This window comes from Eriocheir sinensis, chromosome 3 (genome assembly GCF_024679095.1).
Source record: "Eriocheir sinensis breed Jianghai 21 chromosome 3, ASM2467909v1, whole genome shotgun sequence".
Taxonomy (NCBI): domain Eukaryota; kingdom Metazoa; phylum Arthropoda; class Malacostraca; order Decapoda; family Varunidae; genus Eriocheir; species Eriocheir sinensis.
In genome coordinates this window covers 24,818,156-24,834,200 of record NC_066511.1, presented here as the reverse complement: position 1 = coordinate 24,834,200, position 16,045 = coordinate 24,818,156, and the positions used below count along the sequence as shown (strand labels likewise).

At 44.1% G+C, this 16,045-nt stretch overlaps 1 protein-coding gene across 2 annotated transcripts in view; it reads right to left on the bottom strand.

Moving 5' to 3' along the window:
* The window catches only part of LOC127007118 (LIM homeobox transcription factor 1-alpha-like), a 53,493-nt gene extending 39,590 nt beyond the window's left edge, over window positions 1-13,903 (bottom strand). For both annotated transcript variants that reach the window (XM_050877748.1, XM_050877759.1), the window contains exons 1-2: window positions 13,625-13,903; window positions 5,832-6,021 (exon numbers count right to left, since the gene is read on the bottom strand). In XM_050877748.1, the coding sequence (XP_050733705.1) occupies window positions 5,832-6,021; window positions 13,625-13,670 (236 nt within the window). In that variant the 5' untranslated portion in view covers window positions 13,671-13,903. The remainder of the gene's footprint in view (window positions 1-5,831; window positions 6,022-13,624) is intronic.
* Window positions 13,904-16,045: the final 2,142 nt, after the last annotated feature.

The following is a 16,045-nucleotide window of genomic DNA, read 5'->3' as shown; positions in this document are numbered from 1 at the left end:
GGAATTAGGCCCATATTCTGAAACATTTTGGGGCTTATACACCTATATTTAATAAGGCTTTCGTAGAGGGAATTGGGCCTATATTCTGAAACATTTGGGGGCTTGTACACCTACATTTGATAAGGCTTTCGTAGAGGGAATTAGGCCCATATTCTGAAACATTTTGGGGCTTATACACCTACATTTGATAAGGCTTTCGTAGAGGGAATTAGGCCCATATTCTGAAACATTTTGGAGCTTATACACCTACATTTGATAAAGCTTTCGTAAAGGAGGTGGCTATTTCCATGGGTAGTCTTATGTGCCTAGTGATAGTTTGACAAGACTTCTGTACCGTGATCGTGAAATAAAAAAAACCACTCATGAGAACCCGACTAAACTCCTTTGTGACCGTTGGATAATACTTGCTGTGTGAGTCGAAAGCGTCTACAAGAATACAGGTCTTAGTGATGGTGAGAATTTGTTTTGGGGAGGCTGCAGAGACGGATGTGTAGATGGTAGGAGTAGTGTGATGTAAGGAGGGATATGGGAGCAAATGAAACTGAGAGAAATGGGTGAAGTAAAGCGCGGTGAAATAGGGGGACCTGTGATAGCGCTGTTTTGGGGAGGCTGCAGAAACGGATGTAGATGGTAGCCGTGGAGTGATGTAAGGAGGGATATGGGAGGAGGGGAGATTAAGACACTTTCCCTTCTCACATCAACTATTTCTAAAGGTCAAAGAGGGGATCAATCGGGTTATAATGAGTGTTTATTTATGTTCACGGTACAGAAGAAGGGTCAAACTACCACTAGGGCCATAAAACTACTCCTAGAAATGCCCAAAACTCCTACGAAAGGCTTGTCAAATATGTGTTCTTGGGCGACGAAATGTTTTGTAATACAACCCACTAAGAAAGCCGTGAGTAGAGCAAGGGACGGCGAAATGGGGGAGGAACCTATGATAGCGCTGGTTAGGGGTGAGTGTATGAGGTGAGGGTGATTGTATGTAGCAAGAGATTGTTGACACCTCTGAAATTAACGCTATAATGCCTTTTTATCGCATTTCGCTTTGCCCTGTGTATAAAAGAAACATGGCAAACATCCTGAAAAATTAAGACATTGACATAATTTCGAAATGAGTTTAATAGTATATAGGAGAAAAACTGATAGGATAGTATGTAGGATAGCGTGATATTATAATAGTATATACTGTAGTAGCATTAGAAGTATGATAGTACGATAGGATATAGAATAGGAGAGAAGGAGAGGATAGGAGAAACATTGCAAACATCATGGATAATCGATACGTTGACATAATTCCGAACTATCCCTTGTAAGAGTGATTTTGACCTTTAGTTTCGTTCTTTCAGTCGACTGTATATCAACTCCCTCAAGGTGCAAAATAATATATATTCCCACTAGTTTTTAAGCGCTTTTGTGACTGATTTATGGGGTATGATAAGCCATTCTGAGGATTATTTTTTTTCCCTTTTGGCACAAACAGTATCAGGGAAGCCAAAATAGAACTAACTCAATTGGTTTTCTGTTTCTATAGTTGCCACGCGGGGGTCGGACGAACTGAGACTTTCCGGGAAGGGTGGGTGCGGTAAGGCGCCTTTAACCCCTACATATATCACCTCCCTATCCCCGTTACTATCCCTAAATCTCCCACACACACACACACACACACACATTCGTCCCCCTCCCCACTACGTCCTCAGCGTCTCCCCTCCCCTCACCCTTATCAGAGCCTCCATATCTACGTTATCGCCCCGCTTCCCAGTCGATAGCGAAGCCGTGTTGACATTTCCGACTAGACACTGCTCCTTCCCCCCCCCCCTTACCCTCCCTCCCTCCACCCTACCCACTTCCCTTCCCCCAGTCACTCCTACTTCTCCCCTACCTTCACACCCTCCCTTCTTCCACCCTACCCACTTCCCTTCCCCCAGTCACTTCTACTTCTCCCTTACCTTCATACCCTCCCTTCTTCCACCCTACCCACTACTCCACCTTGCCCACCCACTCCAACTGATCCACCTACCCTTCCACATGTCCTTACTACCATTCCCTTCCTCATATTTTCCACCTTGCTAAATTACCTTATCCTTCCCCTTCCCCTCCCCTGCCAGCCTTCTTTTTTTCCCTCCTTTCCTTCCCCTACACTTTATCACAGTCCCCCTCCCACCTATTCTCTCTTGCTATCACTATACCCATAGCTTTATCATCTCTTTTCTTTTCTCTCTTCCCTCTCCCTTCCTTCATCTCCTCCTTTCCTCCTCCACTCTCGTCTGCTTCATATGCGGTATCTCCTCCCCTTCTAACTCTTCCTTCCCTCCATTCTTCTTTATCCATGCTCCCTTCGCTTTTGATCGCCTCCTATCTTGCATGCGTTCACCCTCCCTCCTCATCTCTTCCCTCCATCCCCCTCCTCCTCCTGAGTGACCTTGGCTCTTCATTTCCTGAGCAAGAGAATTTCCGCAGCAACTTCTCGAGACATTTCCTCGTAGACAACGGCGACCCATCAAATTTTTCCCCACGTCATTTTTCACGTCTTCAAAACTTTCCCTGCTCTTAAGTCTTCATCTTTTTTTCTTTTTTGTTCTCGCGGGGTGTTTTTCTGCTATTTATATTTTTCCCTTTACTGACATTATCGCTTTTCTTTAATCTTTTCACCTTATTTATGTTTGCTTGTTTTAGTTCGTGTTCCTTCCCCCTTTTCCTCTCTAGTATTGTGGCTTTAGAGTAGGGCGACCAAAAAAAGGTTAGCAATTTTTTTTCTTTCTCGAGACTGTGCCCGTCTCTGTGCCCGTCTTGAAAATAAAAGAGAATCTCACGTCTGGTCAGTCTATGAAGAAATGGTCGTAGTTCCGTGTGAGGTAAAGAGGTTTCATATATCTCAATGAATTGCTGGGAAAATGGGTGTTCCAATTTCTCTCTCTCTCTCTCTCTCCGCCATGAAGTTCGTTATTCAAAGAAAGTGGCGGATTGATGTTCCGTCACGAAGTTCATTATTCAAAGTGGCAGATTGATGTTCCGTCACGAAGTTCGTTATTCAAAGTGGCGGATTGATGTTCCGTCACGAAGTTCGTTATTCAAAGTGGCGGATTGATGATCCGTCACGAAGTTCGTTATTCAAAGTGGCGGATTGATGATCCGTCACGAAGTTCGTTATTCAAAGTGGCGGATTGATGATCCGTCACGAAGTTCGTTATTCAAAGTGGCGGATTGATGATCCGTCACGAAGTTCGTTATTCAAAGTGGCGGATTGATGATCCGTCACGAAGTTCGTTATTCAAAGTGGCGGATTGATGTTCCGTCACGAAGTTCGTTATTGAAAGTGGCAGATTGATGATCCGTCACGAAGCTCGTTATTCAAAGTGGCGGATTGATGATCCGTCACGAAGTTCGTTATTGAAAGTGGCAGATTGATGATCCGTCACGAAGTTCGTTATTCAAAGTGGCGGATTGATGATCCGTCACGAAGTTCGTTATTCAAAGTGGCGGATTGATGATCCGTCACGAAGTTCGTTATTCAAAGTGGCGGATTGATGATCCGTCACGAAGTTCGTTATTCAAAGTGGCGGATTGATGATCCGTCACGAAGTTCGTTATTCAAAGTGGCGGATTGATGATCCGTCACGAAGTTCGTTATTCAAAGTGGCGGATTGATGATCCGTCACGAAGTTCGTTATTCAAAGTGGCGGATTGATGATCCGTCACGAAGTTCGTTATTCAATGTGGCGGATTGATGATCCGTCACGAAGTTCGTTATTCAAAGTGGCGGATTGATGATCCGTTACGAAGTTCGTTATTCAAAGTGGCAGATTGATGATCCGTCACGAAGTTCGTTATTCAAAGTGGCGGATTGATGATCCGTCACGAAGTTCGTTATTCAAAGTGGCGGATTGATGATCCGTCACGAAGTTCGTTATTCAAAGTGGCGGATTGATGATCCGTCACGAAGTTCGTTATTCAAAGTGGCGGATTGATGATCCGTCACGAAGTTCGTTATTCAAAGTGGCGGAGGAGAGATCCGTCACGAGGTTACGGAGGCAGGCTCCGTCGGGGTCTGGTCGTGGACCTCCTGCACAAGCAGTGTCGGGGCGCCACGCGTTGAGGCCGCCGGGGAGGCGCCCGTGAGTCACCGTGGGGCAGTCCTGCTTTCCCCTGCAGCGGCCCCGCGTGCCGCGTCCTGCTGGAACTAGAGGCCCCTCGCTGCTAGGCCCCGCACGGCCTCCTAGACAAAACAGGAAACCTTGAGAGGTTTTGTCTAAAAGCAAATAGAAAAACATGAAACTTAGAGACCGGAGCATCAGGGGTGATTTGTAGATGCATGGAAGTGGAGGGCTTGATGAACACACCCTGTAGAAGGCCCCTCCTTCTCCTCTTCCTCCTTGTTCTCGATTTCGTCTTTTTCCTCCTCCTCCTCCTCCTCCTCCTCTTTACCTTCAAACATACTCTAACACACGTACAACAAGTGTTATAATCAACTCTACAGGTCGATCTGATTAAACCACTAAAGCGGGCAGCCTTGTTATGAGCAGACAGTCTTTCTGTTGCCTGCCTTTTCATGTTACCAACATAGTGGTAGATGAGTGGAACAGGCTTGAAGTCATGTTGTGAGTGCCAATACGAAAGGCGGATTAGAAAAAAAAAAGATGACAAAAGTTCGTGGATAGTGATGTTAGGTAGGGTTAGTTTCACAAGAGCAGCCTTAAATTGCATAGCCCTACCGGCCTCGTGCAGACTCCTTATGTTCTTCTTATTTCCAGCTACAGTGCACCATCTGGATGACGTATCTAAACATCGTGCTATAATTAGTCTCCCATAAAAGAATAGAGGTTTGTAGCTTGGTATGTATTTGGGAGGAAGAGGGGAGGAGAGGGGAGGGAAAGGGAGTGTTGTGTGGCTGTAATCTTGGCAATACGAGGGGAGATAAGTCTCTCTCTCTCTCTCTCTCTCTCTCTCTCTCTCTCTCTCTCTCTCTCTCTCTCTCTCTCTCTGTTTAGATGGATAAGTAGATGGATATAACAGATGAATACATGGATTGACATATGAACACACACACACACACACACACACACAGAGAGAGAGAGAGAGAGAGAGAGAGAGAGAGAGAGACGTATAGGGATATAGGCTACTCACTGCGTGCGCCTTGGAGTAGTCATGGAGTAAACTGACTGGGATAGTACTTCGATATTTTCAAGGAACAGTGACCCATATTCTCTCCAGCAATAGAGGGAGCATTAAACTTTTGCCGCTCAATGCTTTATATCCTTCGCACATACACACTTTCACCCTTATCATTACCTCTATATAGCCTTCGTTTGACATGATATCGTTTCCCATGCAGGACTCTCTGGCAAGCGTATAAAATAATGGCATACGTGATGGACTTGTGCATTTTTGCGTATCAGTGCGTATGCCCCCATGTCCTGTTTTTCTCTCTCATTTTTCAGAGCAGTATTGATGCCTTCTCTCCTCTCTTTTCCTTCCTTTCCTCCTCCTCCTCCTCCTCCTCTTCCTTCTCTCTTCTCATCCACTCTTACCTGCTTCATACCCCTTCCCTCCTCCCCCTCCTCTTCCTTCCCTCCATTCCTCTTTCCACATGTTCCCTTCCCCATCGCCTTCTCTCCTCTCTTTTTCCTTCCTTTCCTCCTCCTCCTCCTCCTCCTCCTCCTCTTCCTTCTCTCTTCTCATGCACTCTTACCTGCTTCATACCCATCATCAGCAGCATCAATAACAAGAAACAAATGAAAACCACGCCAGCGGAAATCGTGGTTTGACTGAAGATCCACGGAAAACTTGCCCAGTGTAATAGCCCCTTAAGGTCAGCGCCGTGCCCCACTAACCTGTCATAATCCAGCTTGCAGTAGATCTTGCTGTCACGGGCGAAGCAGGAGTGTTGGAGCTGCACGCGGCACACGCAGCACACCAGACAGTCCTCATGCCAAGACGTGTCGATCACCCGCATGATGAACCTGTCCTGGATGGTCCGCCCACAGCCCTCGCACATCTCAAGTGACATCGGCTTCATCACCTCTGAATGCACACGCGGAAAAACGGGTGCAAAAGGTCGGACCAGGAAGAGTAGTCACCGCCGCCGCAGCAGTCATGAAAAGAGAAAGAAAGAGTAAATATAAGTGAGACATCTATATTACCTCGACACACACACACACACACACCAGCGTTGGCAAATTGTCGTACTCTGAACATTGCAGTTATCATTTTTAGGCTCCAAGATTGTCGTAACCACACAAATAACGACAGAAAATTAAAGTTATCGTTAAAACGGTTGAATACAGATGGCTTTCGTTCTTTTTTGCTAGAGTTATCGCTCAAAAACTACGAAAATGCAATGTGATGTGTACGATATTTTGGCAACGCTGACACACGCACACACACACACACCTTGCGCTGCCTCCAATACCTTTTTCTTTCTTTTCATACTCGTCTCCCTCTTCTCCCTTATCTTTCCTATACTTACATAATTATACTTCTCCCTTCCCCGTCCTGCTTTAGTTTGCTCTTTTGTTCTTTGCGTTATCCCGATCCCTTCCCTCCCTTATCGTTTTATTCTCGTGTGTATTTTTTTTTAACCGCCTTTTCCAATTCCTGCTCATCTTTACTATACATTCCGCTTCTACCTCCATTTTCTTGTTTCTCGTTCGCTCCCGCCCTGTCTTCACCTTCACCTTTTTCTTCCTTCCTGCGGCTCATCCTTAAAGACGCCTGGAACAGTCACTCAGCAGTCTCGAGGAGATCGCGCCCGGGACCAAGACTACAAGGAGATGAGAGTATGACATCCCCTCCTGTTCATCTTCATCGATCTTCTTAAAGGTGACTTCGAAACGTGGATGGAAGGGAAGAGTTAAATCCCCTCCTCCTGCTGCTGCTTCTTCTTTCACTCCTCCTCCTCCTCCTTCTACTCCTAATCCTTGTTTTCCTTCTCGTTCTCTTCTTTTTAATCCTCCGCTTCCACCATGCAACGCGATTCAACTCTTCTGTACCATGGATACACCCAATATCTTACTCGTGTGTGTGTGTGTGTGTGTGTGTGTGTGTGTGTGTGTGTGTGTGTGTATAAAGAGGGGAGCAGCCAAGCCCACACCATTGTACTCTTCGTGCATTTGCCTCGTTCCTTTGTTTGCAGCCTGTGTTTCCCCGCCGGATCAGCCATTATTGTGCCCCGGCCCTGCATCCTCCCCGTGTGTGTTCACCTCCATTCCGAGCTCTGATTCCGCCTTTCGCACCCACCTCCAGCATCCGTCCAGACCCTCTCTCCCTCCTCACCCACTAACGCCCCGCCCTCCTTCCTCCACGCAGACGCCTCGGCAACTACGGCAGGAGACGGTAACCCAGCCACGCGGAAAAACAACCCGAGACCTGTAATTTATATTGCCGCGAAAGTTTCTCGGTAATTTATTCATTATTAAAAACTCTAATTGTTTCAGTAGCGTGGTGGTTACGAGTGCTACTTGACGCTCGGTGCCTCACACTTGAGGGGGAGCTATTGAGGGTGAGAGTAGCCTTATCAGAGTCAACAGGTGAGCGGTAGTGCCTCTCCACACAGTCCCACTGATAGCAGATAAGGTGCAGATAACGGTAAAGTCTTTGCGAAGCCGCCTTTCTGCTTACAAAGTCACGGCACCTCATAAATATGCCCAATAAAACAAGTCACCAGTCTCCCCACGCCCCCATAAAGTGCATTAACGGTACTCCACACATTTTCCCGCTACAGGAACGCCGCGCATCTACGCAAAAAAACAAAGTCGCAAAGCATTGCCAAACACATGCGTGGTAGCGAGGTTGTCGACTACCGTCAGACTCGTGTGTTCCGTAACGATAAGACGTCAGGAACCATGTAGCGAGCTGTCGTCAGCTTGTCCATCCGTGTGTTCAGGTGGCCCTCACGAGCACTCTTGGCGATGTTCAGCTGCGTGCGAAACGCTGCCTTGATTTAAGACATTGGATTACACTCGAATATCACGGCTCATAATATTTTCCCGCACATAATTTTAAAATCTCGGCTTATTTGTCTGCACGAAGTGCAAAGTATATTTCACTGTCATAATTTACGATATAGTTGTGTGGTGCGGTAAGGGAAGAGCCTCAGTTGCCCCCACAGCTGGATGGAAGCAGATGCAGCCCAAGAACCCGTGTGCACGCAGACAACCAAGCGATTCCCGCCTCGGCCTGCAAACGACCCTCGTCCAGCATTTGGGGAGACCATCCGCTGCGGCTCGTGACCCATGCAGCCGCCCGTTGATGGATGCTGTGTAAGTCTAGTCGCCGGGTGGAGAATTAATGGACCCCGCATGCAAGAGCCTAGCATGCATGCCCCGGATTATTCAGTATTATTCAGCGCGATTCGTCGAGCCTATGAGCAAGGTATAACCAGATTTGCAAGGGTGCTGACGGTTGTGGATTGTTGACCATGCCGTTCGTTGTCAATGTCAAACCGGCAGGATTCAGAATATATCCCTCGAATCGTTATCAGTCAACATGCAGTCAATACATATACTGGAAAAGCCACGTCGTTAGTTGAAAAGTTACAAACAAAACAAAAGGCTTTAACATCCAACCTGGTCCAGTAATACAGGTATCGGAAGTCCCTGACTATTATTCTCTTGATGATTATTTAATCAGAAATATTTATCAGCGGACACAAGGACTGGACAATGTGTAATGACTTGTCGTGGCAGTCGAAGCGTGGGAGGAAAACATTTGGTAAACAATGAAAATCTTCCCAACAAACGAGATCCAGTGAATGAAGAGACATCCTTGCACTGGGCAGGCCAGGATCCTCCCCGGTTCGCGGACTCTCACTGAACCAATTAAAGTTATGTGGTCGCGTCGCCGTCCTGACGTAACGCCGCCACGCGCCACCAACGGCTCCTCGCCAAAATTTATGTCGCCAGCCGTGAGCTCGTGGCGTGCACAGTCGCTGCCGCCGATATTTCTATTCGCGGTCACAAATAACTTCCCCGTATCACCCAGAAGTTGAAAAAATAATAATAATAATAAATAAAAATAAATAAAGGCATATCTGTATCGTGATCATTTACATTAGCCGGTCAATACTATGCCTTCCCTCTTCTTCAGATTGCCTCTCATCAATACAACACATCGCAATCGCCCTCGGGAAGCCCCCGGCACGGCCCTCGCGCGTGGTGCCCAAGGACCCAGTGAACTATCGAGCGGCGAGACACTTCGTCCGCAGCCGCCCGAGGCCTCGTGCATTGTTTGGCACCTGATAAGAGATAAGAACAGCACAAGCAGCATGACCTGCCCAGCACGCTTTCTTTCCTCGCTTCTCTAAAGTACATGCAGCCTCACCACAAGTAAATCAGACCAGACTAAACGCGGAACAAACAGATAAATATAAACAGGAAAATATTTTCCAAACTTTAATTGGTAGCGAAGCAGACGTCCCGGGATGGCACGGGTTTGGCACCTCGCGCCGCCAGCCACGCTCAGAAAGGCTGTTCGTCATTCATGGCATACGTATATAAACAGAGCAGTGACAACGTTCCTTACTGATAAATGTGTAAAACCAGCGAACAGCAATGCAGATTATGAAGTGAATGTGTTTACAGCATGGAGCAAAAAAAAAAGAACACTAACGGCGAGCGACACGGCCGTAACAAGCGGCTGACAACCATATTCTCACGCTGCTGGATCACACTGTGCCCACGCTATACAGGACGACCCTACTACAACGGGTTTCACTGTCTGTAGCTCATGAAATAAAGGAAAATATATATATCTGACTATATGACAATAACGGAAGCGGTGGAAGCAGAGTCCTGGGTTTAAAAATCCTGTCGACGGCTGCGTCCGCTGCACCGCTGGAGCCAGTAACATCGTTGTTCATTCTAAGTTCAAGATTGCATACAACAAACTGATTAACTAACTAGTAGGGAGCATACGCCCGGGGGCCTCACTCCCTCGTCGCCTATACTTACGGTCTCCCAACTGGATTTTTTGTTTGTTTAAATACAATACTATATATAATAGCTATTGTTTCTTCTGCATTGTTATTTTCTTTCACAATCAGTTGTAACGGAGCATAAAAAAAATTGGTACACTGTGCATGTTTATATATATATATATATATATATATATATATATATATATATATATATATATATATATATATATATATATATATATATATATATATATATATATATATATATATATATATATATATATATATATATATATATATATATATATATATATATATATATATATATATATATATATATATATATATATATATATATATATATATATATATATATATATATATATATATATATATAACTACGCCATCTTTATCATTTTAACAAAAGGGTTAGGAAACAGTCTCTGAATAATCAAAGACCTAGCAAAAAAGGGGTTTTCAGAAGCAGTAGAAAAAAAAGTGAGTGTAATTCCTAAACAGCTGAGAGGGAGCAAGGGAAGGAGGAGAGGAGAGAGGAAGGCCGATGTGACTGTAAAATACGCTTAATAAATCATCATGTTCTTTGAACATGCGTCATAAAACTGTTTGGGATTACTGCCACGGGGTTGGTCTTCCTCTGAACACACAGCATAAATTCAATAGGGATCATTGTCACAACCACCTCAAATAAAAAGTTCATGCTCACGACACTCGAAAAAGTGAGTCCTGAATAAGAAACAAGTGGGTTTTTTCGTTGAATATTGGAAAAGTATAAGGAAGAATATATTCACCATGCCAGCCAATATACGCCTTCAGGAGTAAAGCTCCGGCTCTTTCTTTGAAGGACAGATAATATCATGCTCGTGTACTTTGTTGGTTAGAATTGATTTTTTTTTTCCTCAAATCCTTTTTTGTGTGGGTTTGTTGAGGCACCAACACCAAGGACATGTTTACGGGTTAAGCTTCTGATGCTCATGTATCATTTTATAGGACATTCGAGCCATTTCTGCTAAGTCGCAGTCAACGTAGGAATGAATGCATTACATGTGGGAGTTATTTTTTGAGCTCGCGTGATCCCATATATGTGCATGTGTGTGTGTGTGTGTGTGTGTGTGTGTAGTATACATACCTGCATGTGACACAGAGCATGAAGAAAAGAATTTCATAAATCTCACGCTGATAGACTATGCGAAACGGAAACTTTTATATATCGGCAATAGTTACACTGGTGACATCATCTATCCATATATCGATATATCTACAAGTATATATATATATATATATATATATATATATATATATATATATATATATATATATATATATATATATATATATATATATATATATATATATATATATATATATATATATATATATATATATATATATATATATATATATATATATATATATATATATATATATATATATATATATATATATATATATATATATATATATATATATATATATATATATATATATATATATATATATATATATATATATATATATATATATATATACCAAATTCCATAATCTATATTTCATCAAACAATTGCATTTTTGACAGCTGCTGATCCCGAATGTTACGTTTCAATGCACGTGGACGACACCTTCCTCGGTTGCGAGTAGCTTGTCTAAGGATCATGTCATATTACGGTGCGCCCCTTATCTAATGACTCACCACGTGACGGTGTTGCGTCGTTTTGCCTTGTTGCTACTGAGCAAAGATTTGACCTTCCATGTTGAATTAATCTTCCCCGTCATCAAGCAGCGCGCCGCGACGCACGCTTATCTGCACTAACGAAGCATCATGGCAGCGCCTTTTATCATTCGGTGCTAGATGAAAGGTGTTAACAATTACCACGTGTAATAATTTATACCTACGCCACTAACCTTTGAGAAGCTATTTTTAGCACCACTTAGATCATGATTTACGATTTCCTCCTCCTTACTACTCCCAAGCACACGCCATAATTAATATTTATGCCCTATTGTCAAAAACTAGTTTGTATATCTACATATCACGAAGAATGCCGCTTCATCGTGTTGCAGTATTAGTATTATTGTTAGTAGTAGTAGTATTAGTAGTAGTAGTAGGTGTAGTAGTAGTAGTAGTAGTAGTAGTAGGTGTAGTAGTAGTAGTAGTAGTAGTAGTAGTAGTAGTAGTTGAAAATCAAGAGCACAGGTATTACTTATTGTACTATTGTAACAGGCATCCTGTACTGTTTATAAAGAGAACTCATTAACTGTTGGAGACGTAAACACAAAACCGTCACCAAAATTCATCCATTCGTTTCCTTTGACAAAGATAGTCCTTTAAAGCATTTCAAAGATTGCACATTTCTTAACAATTACCGCACTCACAGGAAAACGTAATAATAATAATAATAATAATAATAATAATAATAATAATAATAATAATAATAATAATAATAATAATAATAATAATAATAATAATAATAATAATAATAATAATTTAAAACTAACCGTAACACCTGCGCCGATATGTCGATAACGGCAAAAACTCCCGAAAAATACAAAACTTTTGAAGGAGAAAAATTCAGTAGCTCTAAGCAATGATAATTTATGCATGTAGTCCCTTCCCGGGCCGCGATTATGCAGATGAAGGCGCCAATATTGGAGCAGAGAATATTGATGGCGTCATGGGTGCTGATGAATGAATTGGGGGCCGCCCTGTACACTGTACCGCCCGGAGGAGAGAAACGCCGCGTCGCCTCCCGCGTATCCTGAAGTTGTCTTTGATGAGTGTTTGGTGTGACGACCGAGGCGGCGATGACATGACCGAAATGTGCCATGAAGTGTACCAAGCGTTCCTTCCTTCCTTCTGCGTATGAATAAAAAGTTTGGCAACACCTTTAGCGTAAAACAAGACTTCTGAACTGTGCGGAGAGTATGTGTTCCCGCCCTTTATGTGAGGGAAAATTTTTGACACAGTAACAGTATACATATAGCGAAGGATAAGACTTCTATATGAACTGCGGGAACGATACCTATTTTCTCAATCATGTATGACTGAACGAATTTTGGCGACACAGCGGTGAAAAGCATGATTTAAGAAACGTGGAAAAATGTCTTATCCTTGCTTACTTTCTTTTGCAGGGGAAAGTTTTGGGAGCAACACACTAGCGAAAGACATTTAAAGCGTCGGAATAGGGTGTCTTTTTCCCCTCTCTCTCTCTCTCTCTCTCTCTCTCTCTCTCTCTCTCTCTCTCTCTCTCTCTCTCTCTCTCTCTCTCTCTGACGAGGTTGGGTTAATGGTTTGGCCTGGCTGGAGGCGTACCATTATTTAAGTGACTCTCGACATTGAAACAATATAAGATCAATAGAGAATATGCGTTAATACAGTTCTTCAAGGATATGCCAAGAGGTCAGGGAAGCCACCAGCCACCTTAGTCTAATGCCCCCCATATGTCTCTGTGACCCTCGGCGGCACCCTCCCTCACAAACACAAACACCACGACCCTCATCAACATGTCGTCAACGGGAACTAAACTGTACTGGGGCCCCGGGGCTTTATTCTCTATTGCAGACAACCAAGATATGAGCTCCGTACACCGACCATTGCGATGTATGTTCTTCACACACACACACACACACACACACACACACTGAGGGCCACACGCTGTCATCCAGCACGCCAGATCGAGGCGGGGTGAGACCTACCTGTGGTGTACTGGTGTCCGGCCATATCCTCGGTCTCCTGGACCATGGTGCCGCGCCACCACACTCGCCGCGCCAACACCACACAAACACTCAATTATCCAGTCTTGACGGGGGGCCGCACGCTGCCATACCGATCACTAGTCACTGTTTCCAGCACACTCACAGTTCAAGGTTGTCCTGTTCCTCTACTTATCCTCCAATCGTGGGGGAGTGCGGGTATTCCGAGCAAAGAAGAAGAGGCGACAGACTGATCATCGATTATCCCAGGCACCTCCGAGGGCGACGGACGAGTGAAATGTGAAGCTCGCCGCGAGGAGACATGATGCCGCCTCCCCGGGAAGATAAGGGGAGGAGGAGCCACGCAGGGAACCAGCCAGTGCCGGGAAGAGGGCGGGGTCGAGCAGCCACAGTGGGAGGGGCTTGTTGTGCGAGGCAGGAAGAGAGAAGAGAGGGGAGGAAAACAGCATAAAGAAATCGAAAGGGGAAGGATGAGGCAAGGATAGGGATGAAATTAAACACTACTGTAGGGAAGCCTAGAAGATGAGTTTTCAGCGAATATGCAGCAGAGTGAAAGCGAAAGGGAGGTTGCTTCCACCTTTATTTACGTGGCAGCGAAAAGGAAGACTGACAACACAAGGGCCGCCGGAAAGTAAATGAAATAGCGGCACGGCGGCGGCACTGCTGGATATCCCGGGGCGAGAGCAGCATGAATGAAGATCACATAACACACACACACAGGACTCAAAAATTACAAAACGTGCTTGCGATCATCCACGTGAATGACAGTATGAACCAGTTATTGGGTTTTACCCTAATTCCCATAAGAAGGGGAAGAAGGGAAGAAAACAGAGATATTGTGAGTGACTGAGCAGTTGAGGGGAAGGGGGAGCGATATATGGGTAATTAGCTTTAGCTTCCCTCATTAGCAGGTCCCGCGACACCCTCCCGCCCCTCCAGCACCCCTGCCCGACCCTCAAGAAGCTCCCTTTTGCCTCAGCGTTCACAGGAAGGGAAATAATGAATGTCAATTATATTTTATCGCCATTATATGATCCCCCAAAATGAACCATAACTTAAAAATACTAACCCTTACATAACAGGAAATTTCCGCAGAAAACTGAATATACGAACCAATCTTCGCAAGGTCTTGTTATTGCACAAGTTAAAATGGAAATTACAACCACGAACCGAGATGATTCTTTATTACAGAAAATTCCTGTAGCTGTGACGGTATGTTTATAATATATATATATATATATATATATATATATATATATATATATATATATATATATATATATATATATATATATATATATATATATATATTTCCAGCGACAAATTTCGTGGGATAAGTGTCTGTCTGTCTTTCCTCTCCGCCACACCGGAAATCGTGGAAGCGGTATGTTAAGAGACGCGGCGACGCTTTCAGTACAATGTGTTCACAGCGACAGCACTCACGGCGGCAGCGACATCACTAATAGCAACATAATCAGTAGCAGCAACAACAAAAACAACTTCAGCAACATCAGAAGCAGCAGCAGCAGCACCACCACCACCACCACCACCAGCGTCCATTCCTTTCTCAGCACGAGTCCTTCCACTTTATTTAATTAAAGCCTCTTCCCCCTCCACGTGTCCCTGAATTCGCTTAATTTGCTTAATCTCATGCATTATGTATACCGTGAAAAAGCAAGGCAAAAATTATAATAATTTAAAAACAGGACACCAAATTCCATGGTGCATGGGATCCCCCCCCCCCCCCCCTGAGTGGTGGGGCCGTGATGCTGGGAACAGGAGCGACGCGTTTTCTCCCCGCAGACTTGTGACTCCCGCTTGATCTAACTCACCGTCGCCTCACCCTCACCCATGGCAGGGCAAACACAGCTGTTGTTTCGAGGCTCCATGCACGAGCATCATGACAACACTGCAGTCACCACAACGTATAGTAAATACACAAATAAGGAAAATATTAATTGCTTCAGTGATGGATTCATTTAACAAAAAAGCAAATGTTTCGTCCTTTTTAATACAGTAAGAAAATATGAATCACCGATGGTATACCCTGCCTATCATCTCCTCTGGTTATACTCAGACACGAATTACCGATAACTGAGGCAGAGCAGTAAACAGACACCAAGGGGGCTACGCATCGGCTCAGTGTGAATATGACTCGAAGCCCCGAAGCCTTATCAACTTGCCGTAACAAATCACTAGTTTCGATAGAAATTTTGCGGTCCAGGGAGTCTTTGTCGTAGTTTGTTAGTTAAGAAGTCAAATAACAGATGATCAAATAAACAAAACTACAAGCTACTGCTGCATACCAATAGGAAAAGAAGAGCATACAGATAATATTAACTGCGTTGCATCTGTCTATACATAACTTTACTAACTTTACTGTGTATCATAAAGCAAAACTAT